This window comes from Elaeis guineensis, chromosome 7 (assembly GCF_000442705.2).
Source record: "Elaeis guineensis isolate ETL-2024a chromosome 7, EG11, whole genome shotgun sequence".
NCBI classification, from domain to species: domain Eukaryota; kingdom Viridiplantae; phylum Streptophyta; class Magnoliopsida; order Arecales; family Arecaceae; genus Elaeis; species Elaeis guineensis.
This window is the reverse complement of record NC_025999.2, coordinates 101,891,560-101,910,690: the sequence shown is the minus strand read 5'-3', so window position 1 is coordinate 101,910,690 and position 19,131 is coordinate 101,891,560. Positions and strand designations below refer to the sequence as shown.

General features: G+C 39.3%; 1 protein-coding gene across 1 annotated transcript; it reads left to right on the top strand.

Moving 5' to 3' along the window:
- Window positions 1-225: 225 nt before the first annotated feature.
- On the top strand, window positions 226-14,915 carry LOC140850807 (uncharacterized). Its single transcript, XM_073260553.1, has 11 exons — window positions 226-487; window positions 3,045-3,086; window positions 3,202-3,346; window positions 6,170-6,399; window positions 6,583-6,640; window positions 11,567-11,644; window positions 11,805-11,893; window positions 13,546-13,627; window positions 13,794-13,973; window positions 14,047-14,287; window positions 14,403-14,915. The coding sequence occupies exons 1-10, from the start codon at window positions 303-305 to the stop codon at window positions 14,182-14,184; spliced, it is 1,227 nt and encodes a 408-aa protein (XP_073116654.1). The 5' UTR covers window positions 226-302; the 3' UTR covers window positions 14,185-14,287; window positions 14,403-14,915.
- The last annotated feature ends 4,216 nt before the right edge of the window (window positions 14,916-19,131 follow it).

Sequence of the window (19,131 nt, the reverse complement as noted above, 5' to 3'; positions counted from 1 at the left end):
AAATGATATTTTTAAAAGTGTCATTCTGAATGATGTTTTTATGGACCACATTATCTCATCATATATTCGAAGAAAATAAATTGACAGTGCAGAAAATATTATTTAAAATAATATTTTTTAAATAAAAAAATATTATTTTAAATAATATTTTTATCTTTTACGTCGCTACTATAAATAAATTTAAAGAAGCATCATTTTGATAAAATATTTTTTTTAACTGCATTAGATCGGTAAAGAACTCCACAGTGGCTCGTCTCTTCTTACCCATCCAAGAATCCCTTCCGGAGCAGAAGGGAGAAACCATGATGGTTTTCGAGGTCCGCAGGCCCCAGCTCGAGCGGCGGAACCCCGCGGCATTCCGTCGGATCCTCCTTCTGCTGCTATTCTTCTCCCTCTTGCTTTCGGTTCCGGTTTCCGTCCGCTGCTCTTCTTCTTCCACCATGCACAACAACAACTGGGCCGTCTTGGTTTGCACCTCCCGATTCTGGTAACCCACCTCTATCTATCTGGTGTTTCTTGATTATTTTCTCTTTTTTCATTTATTTTCCCTTTTTTTTTTCTGGATTGTTGTGTAGTTTTAGATTCCTGGTCTTTTGAATGCTTCCTTTATATACTAATGTCGAATTATTTGGCATGGGGCAGGCTACCAACGAAGGGGTGAGTCTTGATTTCAATAGACAGTCTTCTTAGATTTTGATGTCCTTTGAAGAAAGCTCTATACTAGTGAATTACAAGCGAGGGCACGGGTTGAATCTTGATTTCAACGGGTAGTCTTGTTAGGTCTTTTTATTCAGTGCCGTCTTTGGAGCTGCTCGATATTTGGCGGTTGAGAGAAGGCGGAATCTTGATCTCAGTAATGGGCAACCTCATTAGGTATCGATTCCAGTGGAGGCGATCTTGTCATCTCCATCCTTCATCTAGACAACTTTCAAATGTAGGGAGGTTCAGGCAGATTACTCCTTCTTTCGACGGGTTCACTGTGAAAAATAAGTTCCCAGTTTGCCAGCCATCATACTAGATTTTTGGTGGGTTTGTTCTTGCTCAAAATTTCTTTGGCGGTAAATGCATCGCAAATTCTTAGAGGGTCGACGTTGGTTAGACAGCTAGTTGTTAAAATATGCTTAATCTATCCATGGAACCTCTTTGATTTATAGTTACGCTCCATAATCAACCCATTTTAAATGAAAGAATCTGGAAAAACTGTAGTAACAATGATTTTTGGGGATCAAAGCGTATTAGCGGTTTTCACTTAACTGACAGGATATATATTTTTGCCAATGTCATTTACTCTTCATTGGTGACAACTAAGAACAAGAGGAATTTGTGGAAAGAGATGTGAGACAGTACAGGAGATGGTGGCAAAAGATAAACTTGGGACCACTGCTTTCCTGAGGGAGATATAACTTATTTAGGAAATTGCTGGTTTCTGCATATCAAGAAAGGATATTCCTAGGGTGTTAATTTTTTTATTAATCTTTTTTCTGCAAACAAGAGTAATAAGGAGGCGAGGTAGGCTTGTGGGGCCAGAATCAATAAGGGATCACTCAGTTCTCAGAAATTTATTCGAATGCAAAGGACAACTATAATATGAATGATTTAGGGTGGGAGTAATATGATTTCAGCGCTCAAGCCTCACTCAGGGAGTTGATGTTTGTTACTGTTCTATTTATTTTCTCAGTTTTTGTCTATATATCACCATGTGTTTACTATATTTTTCTGCTAGTCTTCAAACATTTCAATCTTTAATTTATTCTCTTTTAGGTAATTTTGTATATGATGCTCCTACTCTATCAGTTCCTGCAAGCGGTTTGTCTATAATTGACATCCATCAGCCCCTGCCTATTGGTTTGCAGATTCATAACTTTACATCATGTCATGCTGTAACATTATAAATAAAATAAAAAAATAAAAATAAAAACCCTACTATCATTACTACTCTCTACCAGAGACTAAAGTCATATATAAACATTACCTACTTTGAATCATCTTACTTTGGGTTTGGTGCCATTATTTGTGTTTTCCATTATGTCCTTATTGCTTTCTTATTTGGTATATGTTGTCTTCAATTTTGATGGTTACAACTGGCTTTCATGTATTGCCTTGTAAATTTTGCTTGAACGTCCTGCTCCTATCATGTAAGTTTAAAAGGTGTGCAGACAATATAACAACACTAAGTTGCTTGAGTCAGTGTTTCAGATAGTTGGACTGCATTTTCACAATGGATATGTGTTGATCATCCTCCACAGCTTACCATGTCATGTTTATGGCACACTCTTTTTGCTTTTGCTCTATCAGTTTTCTGTATAGATTTTTCTCATGAGGAGATGTGCAGTTATTACTGCCCTATCACACCTTTTTTTTTAGTAAACTGGAATTCATTAAACCATTCTAGTGTAAATACAACCGTGGAGATCAGAAACAAAACATCTAACGGTTGTGAAGGAAATCAGACATTGACATCCACAATGTAGAAGCCATATGTGCAGCAACATATGAAGCCATCTAATTTGTAGCACTATTAGCTTCTCGAAAAATATGTTTAGCTTCAAAAGATTGAAGAGATGCACCCATTCTTAAACACTCCTGCCTCAAGGGATACCCTATAACACCTTTGCTGCCACAACCATGCCATCCGAACTACAAACTTGGGTATCTTTAAGGTGGGCATGCATGGGCATCAGCCCTCATATTTTCAATTGGAGGTGTGTATAAAAAGCTCATTTTATTTTTATATTCCTCATCAACCTTGTATTGTTGGCTCGATCAATATATTTGAACATTATATGTTTTCAATCTAATCAGAATATGTATGCAGAATAAGCAGCGGCTACTTGTTAAGACATAAGATTATTTTTGCCATCAACATCTCAATTTCTCACATACGTCACCTTACCTGTTAATTAAAAATATTGTGCAATTTTCACCTTTCAGATTTTTTTTTTGATAGAATTTCTTCTCCATAGTTCAGTCAACAGATTTTGTTGTTTTTTCAAAATAATACCTTTCGCGCGAGTTTGTTGATTAGTTGTTGCATTCTTAACCAGGTTTAATTACAGACACATGGCCAATACTCTATCCTTGTATAGGTAAAGGGGGAGGATATCTTCTCTTGAACTCCTCTTATCTTTTCTTTTTGACTTCTCTATTTCTTGATGTTTTACAGCTTCTACAATTGAAGAAATATTTTCTCCCTTCATTCAGGACAGTGAAACGACTTGGAATCCCTGATGAGCGGATAATACTTATGTTGGCAGATGATATGGCCTGCAATGCGAGGAACAACTACCCTGCCCAAGTTTTCAACAATGAGAACCACCAACTTAATTTATATGGTGATAATGTTGAAGTACGTTTCTTAACCATATGGGTGATGTAGAAGGTCTTAGCTTTATACTGAGGGCAATATATGTGAATAATGCTTTTGGCAAAACCTGTCAACACAAAATCTACTTGTATTAACACTAATTAAGAATAAATTTCAAAAGCACTAGCTAATAATGAAACCATAAACAAGATTTAAATTCTTCTATGCTCTGTAAATTGATATAAAGAACTCATTTCTGTCAAGACTAATAAAAGTAAGCACGTTCCCCTTGCTTGCATTTTTTAGTACATGATTTTCTATGACAATCAAGTTCTAAGTGAGAGTGGGATGCTCTAGAATGCAGGTGGGGAATAGTCAAGATATTGTTCAGGGTGAATTTATGAGGCTTCAGTTGCGAATATTTAGAATTAGATGATAGATATTGTATAGAACTCATGCATGATGATATTGGTATCAGGTCATCAGCTAAGTTACATAATCAATCTTTAATCTTTCTCATGGAAATATTTAGACCAAAAAATGGTCACTTTTTAATCTTGGGAGATGCACAACAATTGAAAGCAATGGAATCCAAAATCAGTAGAATTACTCTGACAAGTATGTCTGCAGACTAGGTAAAGAAGTAACTGACTGATGTAACCAGAAAACTTTCACTGGATGCTTCTGACACAAGTTGGTGTATTCCATACTAATCCATAGGCTGTCTGCAAATGTTAACTAAATCCCTCTGTTCTTTGAGACAGGTATAATACTGAAACTACTATACTCAGTATATTTAGCCCAATTTCCAAGTATTTTTCCTTGTCCAAATATGAAATATTCCATGTATAGTGCAGCTGCCACAAAATACTCCCTAAAGATATCACATACTTAAACTTTGTTATTTATACATGGAATTCCTCATCATTCTTCTCTGGAGGCAGCAAGACATCAAGATTGTTGTATAAAGAAGCTTGCTCAGAGCGTTATACAGTCTTGCAAGTTGCATGTAGTTGACAAGTTCTCTTGCTTTGTAAGAAAGGAATTGAATCACAAACTGTTCTTGCCTACTTGTACAACCAATGCTTTAATTTCCTTTAACTTGTATTTTTTGCACATGTATTGTCTTACAATCATGGTTTCTACTGTTGCTGTGTGCTAGCCAATACCCAGCATTGGTCAGCATGACATTTTTAAATCCTTTTTACAGAAAAGCTAGGCAGCCACAGATAGTTTCCCATGCTGCACTTACCTGCTGCTTGAAGCCAGTGCATCCAGTTTTATTTGTTTAAACTCTAGACTTCCAAGAATACTTTAATGCAGTCCCATGCTCCATTTGCCCCTGTTCCTCTATTTCTTATCAGACTCCCTGTCCCTCCAGCTGGGCATGGGAATAACCCAATCCTGTCACTTGAAGTACCTATGTCCCACACCTCCTAGTACCCGAATCACTTATACCCACCTATCTCTTCTCCTTTACCCAGATAGGCATGGAAAAACCACTCCTCTTTCCTTGATTTAATTTTGATGCTATTCTTTTTGGCTTCATGTTTGTTCAAATTGTCTTTTCCTTCAGTCAATTTTATTTTAGAAAATGATGAAAGGACCATTCAGGCATCGGGCATTGCTTAATAAGGTAATGAAAATGATAAAAGTTGTCATCATCTGGGGGCATCACAATGGCGATGTTTCGGTTGTTAATTTTGTGTTTCTAGGGTCTTGAAAGAAGCCAAGAAGCAAGTGATCACCTTTTCCTTTTTCCCTCTAAACTTCTTCTAATCTGTTTGATGGACTTATGATAGCGGTTGCAGCACCTCTGTTTTGCCTTTTCTTTTTTCTGAATAATAGAAAAGCTACTGATGATAGTGGTAGTCTTTTGCTATTGATATGCATCTATTAGCCTAGTGAAAGGGACAAGAAAGGAGGAAGAAGATGACAAGAGAAAGGGAAGAGGAGGGATTGTGCTTTGACTGGTGCCGGTTGCCGGGAGGGTAGTTGAGGGGTGGGGTGTTTGGGTTAGAAGAGGAAAAATGAGAAGGAAAGAATAGAATGTTGGTTTAAAAGGGCAGTTCGGAATAGTATATTTTTTTACTTGACTCATTGGATAAACCTGATTTTCAAGGACTTAGCAATCAATCCTTGATTGTGGGAATCAGGCATGGAAAGCCTAGGCATGGCCTTCTAGCTTCCCTATATTTTTTTAATATTTTCAATGGAAAGGGATTTTAAAGTTTATTTATTTATTTATTTATTTGGCATAGAATGGCACTTCTATTGGCAATGCACATGGCATGTACTGTGCCAGCCAATCTTATGCAGCTGGCTCTGAAATCCTGGCATAACATAACATTGCACATGGCACTAGCATGATCTATTTGTTTTGCAGCCCTGGTTTGTCTGCTTCTGGGACATGTTATGCAAGTTTTTACTTTCCTTTCGTGCTATGATACCAAACCTTATCTCATTTATTTTGAGTTTTGTTTTGTTGGTCCTATATGATCTAGCAAAACATATGGTGACATTTTGCAAGTGGATCTCCATCTGAAATGCATCATTGAGTTGGTTTCTGATTTGTAACTTTGAACAGAAGGTGCCTACCGTTGGAACATGGTAGCCTAATTAACAAGAAAGGAGGACTATCTTTTTCATCATTGTTTAAGCTCACGTAAAAAACATTCATGCTTTGAAATAACGTAGGACAACATTATTCTAGATGAGTGTTGATATTAAAGAGAAGACTGAATAATAATGCAGGAATTATAATATGATAAGTAGGAAACTAAAAAGGAAAAAAACATAAGAAACTTTTTTTTTCCTTTTTTACAAATTAGTTAAGACTGTTCATTTTTTGCCCTGAACCTTCAGGTTGATTATCGAGGTTATGAAGTAACTGTTGAAAATTTTTTGCGAGTTTTGACTGGAAGACATGAGAGTGCTGTCCCAAGGTCAAAGCGTCTTTTAAGCGATGAAGGAAGCCACATTCTTTTGTACATGACTGGGCATGGAGGAGATGAATTTTTGAAATTTCAAGATTCAGAAGAACTTCAGAGCCATGATTTAGCTGATGCAGTGAAGCAAATGAAAGAGAAGCATAGGTGGGACATTTGACATGTGTTTTTACCTTTTTGTTGGTATTCATTTGTTCTTTGAACTCTAGTTGAGGTACTTGTAGCTTCGATAACTTCAGTTTCTTTTGAAAAATCAGAGGCCTATCTTAAATATTTAAAGATGGTATAGTGTTCATTGTCATTAATTTATTTTTTAAAATTTATTTGCAGATTCAAGGAGCTGCTGATAATGGTTGACACTTGCCAAGCTGCCACTCTCTTTTCCCAGGTTTGTGCTACATTTCAAATAATGTGGTCATTTATTATTGCATTTTCGTGATTTCTTAAAATAAATACTAAAGAGAACTCCATCTTCGACAAATTGCAACAACTCCATTTTTTGACCTTATGTAACATAAAGGAGAGGCTGATGTAATTCAGCGATTCTCAAAGAATAGATATTTTCCTGTGAAAGGCCAAGAAGTGTTGCAGTTTAGGGACTTAAATGATCCATTCTTTGATAGTGAATGAAGAAGTGTGATAACAAAAAGATTATAAACACTTGTGAAGTGTGAACACTATATATGCAAGACATTGATATGGGAGAGACGTTGGTTGTGAAATAACAAAAATAAAAGTCAGCCTTTTTCTATTCAATCTTATTTAGAAAAAAAACTATAATTTTCACATGTTTACTCCTAAACTTCATTTAATTATTTAATATCACCTTTGGTAGATGTGGCCAACAAAGTTACTGTAAAATATAGAAGATGACATAGGGGTGATATTTTTGGCATGAGATTCCCTCTGCCATCTAAGGTCCATATATTATCCAAAGTGTGCATCAACATGAATTTGCATATAACATTTGTAGTTAGGTAGAAAGGTTTGGAGTTATAAGGAATATATGAGAAGTAAATTTACACAAAGGCAACTGATATTACTGTTTAATTTTACAGACTCAAAAGGATTTTACTAGTAACTAAGGATTTTAAGTGGCATGGATATGAGCTGGTATGCCCTGTGCTGTGCTGTCTTATGATGAAATGGAGAATATTAAAATTAGAATTACAATTTAAATAAACCTTTTCGGTTAAAAAGCCAGAAAAGGGATTTAATACATGCCATGCTGACCTTGTGCTAATGCCAATATGGCATGTGCATTGGAATGCATCCCAAGTTGCTAGTTTGGTGAAATTTTTGCAGAATTTGAAGAACCCATGCTTCTGTCACATATCAACTTATCAGACTAAAGGTGCACAAGATTGGATCTAAAATCATTTTGAATGAGTAATGAGGAAGGCCAAGAGAACCAACTAGTTGATCTCAACTGCTACATGGTCAGATTGTGAAACTATCCCCTGTCTAAGGGAATTGTTCACCTGCCGTGATGGCCATTTGTCTATGGGGAGGACATGGATCTATGTCAGTTTAATAATTAAAAAGAATTTCTTCATTTTTAGGAGTCCTATTTGGAATAAGATCAGGAAATTAGCATCTAATGGTTTTATTTTAGGTACATTTATGGAAGTTACCTGTCACTTGAATTATGTTCTGAGAGTGCTAGCTGTCTTATGCATGGCGTTTCATCAGGATCGAAATTTTGTCAGTCCTATCTTTGTTGTCTTTTTGATCTCTTGGACTGTTCTCATTGTTACTTTCTGAATCTTGGAGATGATAGTAATTACTTATGGCAAACTCTGTTATCTGCTCTCTTTATTTAGACTTGTTCCAAAAGTCTTACAGAAATTTTGGAGCGGCGATCCCTGGTTGCATGATCTTAAATTGCGACAAATACGGTAGGTTCATATCCACAAACTCGTCTTCTAGGTTTCATGTCACTGTTCTCCTTCTTTCTTATGTTGCTAGGAGTTTGTATTAATTTGTTGAAGGTTGACATTAGATTGATAGTTGTAAAGTTCATCTCATTCGTTCCATGAAGCCTACTTGATCTATAAGCTTTGCTTGAAAGCAGAGCACATTTTAATGACATAATGAAAGAAGGCTTTAATGATAGTCTGTTTAGGAAAATTCTTAGTAAACTTTCCTGACTCCACTAGGACCCCTTAGTTGTGTACTTAGAAGATCCGTGTTCTTTCCTTTTTTTGTGTGTGCCTTTTTGGCATAATGTGCCAAGAAACTCATGAGGGCTTAAATAAGAGATGGTCTCCATTATAAAGAACCTCAGTTTATTTAATAAAGTGAGTAGCTTTGTACCCATCTTCTGTTTCTTCATACAGACTGTTAGTTGAACCTTCTCATGATGAGGAAGATTCTCCCCAAAAGTGATCATTTTTATTTATTTATTTTTAATGAAGTATTTGGGAAATCTCGACACACAAATATATTTACAGGCTTGGGCAAGTATAGGTGTATATCTCTAGTTCAAAGACCAAAAAGCTCCTGAAAGCTATTGTCTGCAACTAAAATAAGATGATATAACAGTCATCTTTCATATAGAGAACTGGAGGTGCAACAGGAAGGTGCCTTACCAAATGTTGAATTGAGAATTGGAGGTGTGCCAGGAAAGTGCCTTAGCAAATATTGACCCAATAACAGTGTGTTGTAAATAGGAGGTTCTTAATTATGGTTTCAATCCTATTTCTGCTTATTTCATGTCCATTTCCTATGCCCTTCAAAACTAAAGCAACATCATATGTACGATTGATTATCAGTTTACTCATGCTTTTGCTCTTGTTTGTTGCTTCTAGGAACCATGCAACAAAAGTTTTGAGAAAGATAAAGCCAGTATGGTCACTTGGACCTGAAGTAATAATTTATAAGAATTTATGAGAACTAAAGAAAACAAATGATGAAAATATGGAGGTAAACAAGTTATGAAGTTATAAATTGGATTTTTTATTTCACTAAGAGAGTTGCACTATTTTCTGTGAAGAGAGAATTTAAATGAAATTTATAGCCATTGTCATTCCATCTGTAATTTGTAAAATAGATACAATTCACAGCCAAAAGGCCCAAAACATATTTAGGCTATATTTTCTGAAAGTTTCCTTTTAAAGCTTGTTAACACTCCTAGTAAAGTTGTCTGAATTTTGAAGCTGACCTGCCCCTCGTACCTTTCACCCTTGCGACAATTCTTACCCAGAATCATCCTATCTTTACCTTAAACAAAGAAATACTTCGGTATGCGCTGTCTAAAACTCAGATTTTACCTTTTAGCTTATCATGCAACAGCCACTCACTGTGATATTTAACATTTTTGAGCAGTATACTAATTACGATATTCATGCTAACATTTTCTCTTCCATTTAATAGGCAAATCTATTAAGTTATACAATGATAACTAGTACCGGCCTAATTAGCATCCATACAAGTATTTCTCTCACCCTGGCCTCGTTGTTCCTCCACCATCATCACTGTATTAAATCTCTGCCGGTCCTCCATCCCCTCAACAAGGCATCTTCAATAGCTTGCATATTGCCATCCGATCTATATGAGATTTCATCCAGCCATTTCCGTATCCCCTATTGGTCCTCCATCAATGACATGCCAAAATGTCCACAATACCCATAACACAACTATGTTATCTACTAGTCTTCCATTATCACCATTAACATCCATCTCCACTCAATATTAGCTCCATCACTAGAACTGATGCCCATGTCACTTTGCTATCTCACCTCTATTTATGATGCCCTATCACCATTTTTGCTTGATTCCATGAGTAACCCAATTTGGCATGGCTTGAACACTATACTCATCTCAAAACTGTGCTGAAAAAGGAAAACCTTAGAATCCGAAAATAGTCTTTAATTACCATTTCTTTGTAATGTCTTTAGCTGGATTATATTTTAATTTAGGATATCTCTACATTTAGGTCCTGTTTTATCTAAGTGGGTAAATAAAATAATTTGGTGCAAGAATGGAGGGCTATACTTGAATAGTTTTATTCTTTCATTTACCAGAATAGTTTTTATATGGGTTTATTGAAATATTATTTATTAATGTATTTTTGAAATCCCTTTTGCCCCTCCAATTTCCTTTACTTTGGAGCAAAATTGTTAGGATAACATAGGATAAGGGGGATTTATTCTGGTGGAGATCGATGATAATAGTGGATGGAGACAGTGATCATTGGTTATGGTGGTGGGAATCATTGGAGGTGGTGGGCAGCAGTGGGATGATGGGTGGTGGGCTGTGGTGGGTGGTGAGAAAAATAATCATGAGTGATTCTCTTTCTCTCTCCATTTCTTGTCTTTATCTATTGTTTGTCATATCTTTTTTCATATATGCTGTATGTTTGGTTCCCACTCCTGTTCCTTCCTACCCATATTCTAAGATGATATTGTGAGGGGCATTTTTTGTCAAGACGAGTCCAGAACAGCTTGTTGCAAAATCAGAAAAAGGGCCATTCCTGTAAAAAATGAAAATGGAATGGTCATTTCTACAAAATGCCCCTACAAGATTCTTGAAATACTTGGGTGTCGATACGATTAATAAAGACAAGTGTTGGATGGCATTGTATACAAAATTTTAATGCTGGGAGCTTGACTGGTTTGTTGGTGGATAATACCTTATAATTGACCCTTGATTGGGAAATCTTGTACGAATTTTTTCTAGAACTAAGGCACATGAAAATGGGTATATTAATCCTCAAATGTTGAGTGGATGTCAGAAGAAATTTCAAACTATTTATTACATAATTTAATCTGTCTCAACTAAGTAAGTTGGGGTGAATCCATCCCATGTAAGGAATCGCACCTGCTGGCAAGCACAATAAAATTACACTAAAAAAAGTCTGCATTTATAAGACGAAAATATGTAATACATCATGGAAAAGTGGAGACAAGACATGCATATCTAGCTCACTGTGGAGATTTTACATGTCTATTATGGTTATATTATGAGCACAATCATTTAGAAATGTGTACTTATTTTTCCCTGAGAAAATTATGGAGTTCCATGCTAAAATTTGTGGCTGAATTTTCCTTACAATTGTTGAGTTGCTGGTTTGATTGATATTTGTGATTAAAAAAGGCTAGGGATTTAGTTGAGCATCATTGGTTTTTCCTTTGACAATCAAATGCATCAACATTTCTATCTTCTATAAAACTTAGGTTTGTTTTGTTAATCTGTTAAATGCGAATTAAGATTGCATCAACATCTCAGATTGCATTTTGGACCATATAATCTTGTCGGTTGGATTGGCATCAGGTAGTTTAAGACTTTCTGACACCACCCTTGCAATCTGCAGCTTCAGTCTCCTGGTGTTTTGGCAATTGGAAGTAGCATGAAAGGGGAAAATTCCTATTCTCACCATCTTGACTCAGATGTAAGAATAGATCTTCTAATGCCATTTATCTTTGCATGAGGATGCTATGCTAGTCTTATTACGGACCTTAGTTTGCTCTAGCAGTTAGTGCATACTAGTTATAGCCTTGCCACTTGAGTTTGATTAACTTATATTATGAACATTTCCTTTATACATGTAGGTTGGTGTTTCGGTTGTGGATAGGTTCACATTCTATACCCTTGCCTTTTTTGAGAAGCTGAACATGTACAGCAATGCCTCATTGAACAGGTAAAATAGAATTGTTTATTTTTTAAGATTTTCAAAATATAGAATTCTGATTTTATTATACATGTGGCAGAATGATCTATCCAGTCACTTCTTGAGATATTTATAATTTGCTGCTTCTAGTGTGGACTGGAAAGATGTCAAGGTGTCTACAATTTCTTTTGTAATCTTCAAAGAGAGAATGCTACCACTGGAGACTAGATCAGTGATGTTAGCTCAGATTACATAATCCCATAACATTACAGGATGCCTGTCATTTTTCTTCACCCTTACTCCCTTAGTCCATTATGGTTTGTTTTAATATCTGAAAGCTCTACATGAGCTTGTTTTAGCATTAATAGTTAACCTTGAGTTCTTGATACGACCAATTGGGAATTGGCTTAATCATTCACTACCTTATGAGTGATGTTTATGTGAAATAGTGAGAAAACCCATGCGTATTATTTGTGTTGGTTGTTCACACTTAAAGGTGTGCAGAAATCTGTATGTAGTTATAATGTTAATTCTTTGTTTTAGCTCGTAAGTTAGACCTTTAATGCTTTGAATAGATAAATATGCCTTGCAGTTAGAATGTGAATGAGAAATTAAGCAGTAATAAACCCCTTTTAGGACTATGTGGTAATAGTTACAAGGAAAAACATAACTGAAGAGACTAGAGAGTAAACAATAGAAGTAGAGGATGTAGAATAGGAAGAGAAGACTGTAAAGAGAAGTAGCAAGAAGGAGCAAACATAATGTTCTGTTTGCCGTACATCCCCTATTCTTTATCATGAAATTGGGAAAACCTCTAAGAGCCCATGCCATGTTTGTGTGGCATCATGCAAAGGGGCCAAAGTTGTGGAAACAGATAGAGGAAAATGGTGTGCGTGGGAGATGGGGATTGTGCAATCAAGCCCAAAAACTAGGGATGTTGGAATGGCCTTTTAGAAGGAATCTGATGGCCCTATTCCTTGCAGGATTGTGTGGTTCTGGCATTCATGATCTAAAAACATTACCTGCCTCTGGCCCTCTACGGCGACCTTTGGCTAATGTGAGGATCCCATGGACATGATATGTAGGTATTCAAACAAGTGCAAATGGATGCCCATATGAACCAATACTCTTTTACTTAAGGCACCAGCTGCTAAGTGCCGCTTACCACAATAATTGGCTAAAAATTTAGCCTGTAATCATAACTAGAGTCCTATTACTTTTGATTTCATCAATGAATTTCACTGACATATAAGTTGGTAGTAATTGTTCAACAACATTTTAATAAGAGTATAATTGGAACTTGGAAGGATAACAATGTAGAACCTTAAATTTTGCCCATTTTTTGTTCCTGAATTTACTAGACATGGAAAACCTTTTCTTTATAGAGATTCCAACATTTCTCAATGAACGTGTTGAAATCTGTCTCATGCATATCCCTGTTAAATTTTATCAAACCTGAACTTGCTCCCTTCCACTGTTTCTTCCTTAAAATTTCGTAATCAAGAGATGTGGCACCTAATCGACCATGTAGATCTAAGTGTTTGACTTTGATATGCATATTTTTATGTTTTGATCTTACCAATCAGCCCCACTTAACAATATATTATTTATTTGAGCTCAACATCATCTGTTATTAAATTTTGCATTTCTGTGCTCATTAAAGAACATCTTAATATTTGCAGTCTTTTTAATTCATACAATCCAAGTCTGCTGATGTCTACTGCATATTACCGAATGGATCTCTATCAGCGACCCCTGAGTGAGGTATTCGTTGACATGACAAGATATATGCATCCTATTTTAGTTTTTTTGTAAGTTAGAACAATAAACATGTAATGGGCTGGCTGAATGAGGGCATAATTTGGGATTTCACTACCTATATTTTAGTTCATCAGGTTAATCTATCATTGGATGTTATGACTGTGAACAGGTGCCTGTAACAAATTTTTTTGGGTCAGTCATGAAAACAATCCACACAGACTCTGCATACACTGGCTTCTCAGCTGAGCCTAAAATTAAAGTACCATATGTCTTGGAAGATAATGAGGCAGACCGTATGATGTTAGAAAGAGAAGCTGAGGTGGACAAAATATATAGTCAGGACAAGAAGGTGAGTTTCAAAATGTTTTATTGATGGAAGAATTTCAAAGAAGCTAATGGTTGACTTTGACATATATGTTTAGGTGGGGAGCTGTAGTTTCCATGCATGGTTGAGACATTTTCAAGAAAGACTGGAAGATGAGAATGCTGACACTTTAGTAAAATATGGCTTTGGAACCATGATTCTATTGCTGGCGGCTTCTACTTGGTTATCATTATAGGCATTCCAAATGACATGCATTTTTCATCATCTTTTGTGTCATAGCTATACATCTTCACGATATTAAGGGTTTGACATCCTTTCCATTCCATGATATTTCAGAGGTACACTTCTAGAATATGCCTAATACTTGTTGATATTTATTTAAATTCATTTTTTGATTTTGTAAACAAGTGATGTGTGTTCATCTTTTGAGATAATTCTTCCTGATCTTTCCAGAATGGTTACTCCCTTGTTCTTTGAGGGATATTCAAATTTGGGTATGAGGTTTGTCAGGGAAGTCATGTATATGGCAGCAAATGGTCCAAGATGTTCATGAACAGCTTGTGACCGGCTTGGTGATAGGCTTAATTGCTCTCAGCTCAACTAGGAAATGAGCCAATCTCAAGCTCCAAGTTCTTGAGTGGTACGTGGACATAGAATGCTTCCAAAATTTAACAGAATCTCAGCCCATAGCTCATACAAGTCAAGGTTGGCCGTGCCCATTATATCATAAGCCAAGCCAGAGCGCCTAGTACTTGGCCTGGCTTGGCTTTTTTGCAACCCTTATATATGTGACAGTTTTGACACTCTAATTTGTAGCAATGATAATGCCATTCTTGCGTCAGATGCAAGATAATACTTGTCTTCGTTTGTAAGCCAAAATGGTTAAATAGCTCATCATAGGAACTCCTTTGTCTTATGTTAAATTTTTTTTTGATAATATAGATTTTATTACTTTCTTCATGTTAATATCTTTTATAAGCATCTTGAATATGTCCACATTTGAAGCTTATTAGAAAGACAAGTCATTAATTAACTTGGTTAAAGAGATTGTTACTGTTTTGCCCTTTAAGTTTCTGATAATGATAGTTTTAGTAGTGGAACAATTTTTTTTTGCTTTTCTCGTTTTACATGACGCCTTTAGATAGAAAATTAATAGAAGTGGCATAAATGGTTGTTCTTGAGCTTACACTACACAAATCACTTCCATATGGATTAAAATGTTTAAATTTTCTAAACCAGTGCCACCTATCTATGTCTGTTAATAATGTATTGTACCAGAAGAAAGTTCTAAAAATTGGATACCTAGCTGAAGTAAATTTGTGTAGGGAAAGAATCAAAAATTATAAATTTTATTCTTCTTCTATGAATCTTTTTGTCTGGTAACGTCGAGAAAGATGAGAAAAGAAGCATAAAACTCTGTTTCATTGGTTGAACAACTCACATATTGAGAAAATAAGGGGTACAGCAATGCCATTTTCTACTATAAAAAGGGGACCATGCCGCTGTCTGCTCCATTAATGGTGGGATCATGCCGCATTCTACTATAAAAAAGGGTAAGGCAACAGTCTTGGTAAGCTTTCTGATGCTCCCTCCAGCTCTCAAGTTTTTCCTAGCCCTTTCGAGTTGAGCCTCTGATTTTTCGCTGTTGCCTAGTCTCTCTGACTTGACCGTCGGAGGGTCTTCGTCGGAGACATCTCCGGTCTGTGAGGACTTCTCTTGCAGGTGTGCACCCTCGGCGATCGGGCGATGGGGGATTGGCCATAACAGATTTGGCATGCCAGGAAGGGGAACGCTCGACAGAGGTAAGACAGCAAGCTCCCTGGAGCTTCAGAGACCTCTCGAGATGATAAAAATCAGAACTCAGCGATCGAAAGCTATCGGGTCGGCGAGGCGCTCTTCCCATTGGGAAAAGCCCTCTCCTTCACTCTCCATGGCGGAGCCCAGCTTTCCGCACCCGACGGTGACCACGGAGGCACAGATTGCGGCGATCGTGCGGTAAATGATCGTTCTGACGGATGCGGTCAAAAATCTCCAGCAGCAACCAACTCAGTTGCCGCGACCAATGGCAGAACAACCGGTGGCGCATCCCATGCCGTCCAGAAGCAGCCGTCGACGCCCGCGTCCACTTCCATCTCCTCCTCAAGAGCAGTCGTCTCACCACTCCCATCGAAAAGGGGGGAGGCGGTCACGACGTGACGTCCGCCGGTCTCGACGTCCCTCTCCTTTCCAGTTGGAGCGAGCGAGGAGGGAGAAGCGACCGCGGACGCCGTCCGCCTCACTCTCAAACTCATCAGGAGGATCGACTCCTGGAGTTTCTCAACACCGACAGTTAAACGACTACGAGCGCAAGTTCGAAGAAATTGACCGTCGGCTTGTCCAACTCCAGGCGGATGGACAGAAGTCGTCGAATGATGTTGACTTCCGGATCACCCAATCTCTCTCCCAATTCATCCTCGACGAACCGATCCCTAGTCGGTTCAAGATGCCCCACGTGGCTCCATGACAATCCAAGGGGCAACCGATGCCCTCCTCTGCGTCGGCTTCTCCGCCACACTCCACAGAGCTGCCAGGGCCTGGTACTCCGACCTTCGCTCGAAAAGTATTCACTCTTTCGGGCAGTTTGAGCATTCTTTCGTGGTCCATTTCAGCACCAGCCGGAAGCCGCCGCGAATCTCAAACAGTCTTTTCTCCCTCAAGCAGGGGAAAAATGAGACTCTACGACACTTTGTGGTCCGATTCAACGCGGCCACGCTTGAGGTCCGGGACCTCAACGAAGACATGGCTATTTCGGCCATGAAGAGGGGGCTAAGGGGGTCCCGCTTCACATACTCCCTGGACAAGACTCTCCTCCGGACATACGTCGAATTGCGGGAGCGCGCATATAAATACATGCACGCATACAAAGGAGCTTCCGATCGGTGTCTGACTGAGAGCACGGGCCAAAAGGAGAAGCGCAAGAAAGGTCGGGCTCCTGTCGAACCCAGCAGGCCCCCGATCGACAAACGGATCTCATCCTGATGACGGAGCCCATCCGAAGCCGGTACATCGCAGGTATGACTCCTACACCCCCCTCTCTACTCCTCGTGCGCAGATCTTGATGGAGATTGAAGGAGCGGAATATCTGTGACGGCCTCCGCCTCTGAAGGCAAAAGGCCTCGACCGGAGAAGGTACTGTCGGTTCCATCGGAGCCACGATCATACTACCGAGCAATGCATCCAACTCAAGGATGAGATAGAGGACCTCATCCGACGAGGCTATCTCGGGAAGTATTGAAGGGATCCGCCGGCTCGGCCCCTTAACGACCGACAACCCCAACCAACTGAAGAGGCGGCGAATAATCGACCTACGGCTGGGGTCATCAACATGATCTCCAAACGACTGGATCGGGGGACGACTGTTGGAGAAGAGTCGACGAAGCGGCTGTGCCAGGACAATGTAATCATCTTCACAGATGAGGATGCTCCGGGAATCCAAACTCCCCATGATGACGCTGTTGTTGTCTCGGCAACAATCGCGAATTATGATGTAAAAAGGATTCTTGTCGATAATGGAAGCTCAACTAATGTTTTGTTTTACTCGATTTTTTTTCAAATGCGACTGTCGACCGACCGACTCAGGAAGATCTCTACGCCCCTCGTGTGTTTCGCCGGACAAGCCATCGCGGTGGAAGGAGAAGTTACTCTTCCCGTGATGGCTGGGATCGAACCACGACAAAGCACCGTCCATATGACATTCGCAGTCGTCTAAGTACCTTCGGCCTACAATGCCATACTTGGAAGGCCCGGACTAAATGCCCTTAGAGCGATAGTCTCGACGTACCACCTGCTAGTTCGATTTCCGACCAAAAACAGAATCGGAGAGATGCGCGGGGATTAACAACTCGCTCGACGGTACTTCTAAATTCCTACTCAAAGCACTGAGTCGAAGGACTCCCTGACAGTCGACAAGCTGGACCAACGGGAAGAGGAGAAGTGGGATGAACCGGCTGAACAGCTAATCTCCATCCCGATGATAAGGAATCCTGAGCAGATCGTCTGCGTCGGGTCACAGTTGACCGACTCGGAGCGACGGCAGCTGATAGAACTATTGGAGGATAACGCCGACGTATTGGCTTGGTCGGCAGCAGATATGTCCGGCATACCTCCGGAGATGATGACTCACTGACTTAACATCGCCCCTGGCGCGAAGCCGGTGAGACAAAAGAAACGGGCATTCGCTCCCGAAAGACAGAGGGCCAGCGACGAGGAAGTGGACAAGCTGCTCGAGGCCGGTTTCATCAGAGAAACCACCTACCCTGATTGGCTCGCGAATGTCATCATGGTGAAGAAAGCCAACGGAAAGTGGAGGATTTGTATCGACTACACCGACTTGAATCGGGCCTGCCTGAAGGACAGCTTCCCACTGCCGAAGATCGACCAACTAGTGGATGCGATGTCCGGACATCGACTGCTCAGCTTCATGGATGCCTTCATCGGATATAACCAGATCCGGATGGCGCTCGGAGACGAAGAGCATACGGCCTTCGTGACCGTCAAGGGTCTTTACTGCTACAATGTTATGCCCTTCGATCTGAAGAATGCCGGAGCCACCTACCAACGCCTCATCAACAAAGTCTTCAAGAATCAGATCGGGCACCATATGGAGGTCTATGTGGACGACATGCTGGTGAAGAGCGCACAGGCTTCAGACCATGTCCAAGACTTGGAAGAAACCTTCCGCACCCTTCGGCAACATCGGATGAAGTTAAATCCGACCAAGTGTACCTTTGGGGTAGCTTCGGGGAAGTTCCTCGGATTCCTCATTTCTCAACGTGGAATCGAGGCCAACCCGAGAAGATAAGGGCGATTATGGACATGCGGCACCCGAACAGCAAAAAGGAGGTACAGCAGCTCAATGGGAAGGTCATCGCACTCAGTCGATTCATCTCTCGGTCGGCTGAGAGGTGCCTCCCGTTCTTCAAAACCCTGAGGCAGACGAAGGACTTTTCCTGGCTGAATGAGTGCCGGCAAGTCTTTGAAGATTTAAAGAAGTACTTGGCCTCTCCGCCCCTGCTTGTGAAGCCAGAAGTCGGAGAAACATTGTATCTTTATTTGGCTACCTCCCCAGAGGCTGTTAGTTTGATACTCGTTCGAGAGAGCGAGAGCCGAATTCACCAGCCCATATACTACACCAGCAAGGTGC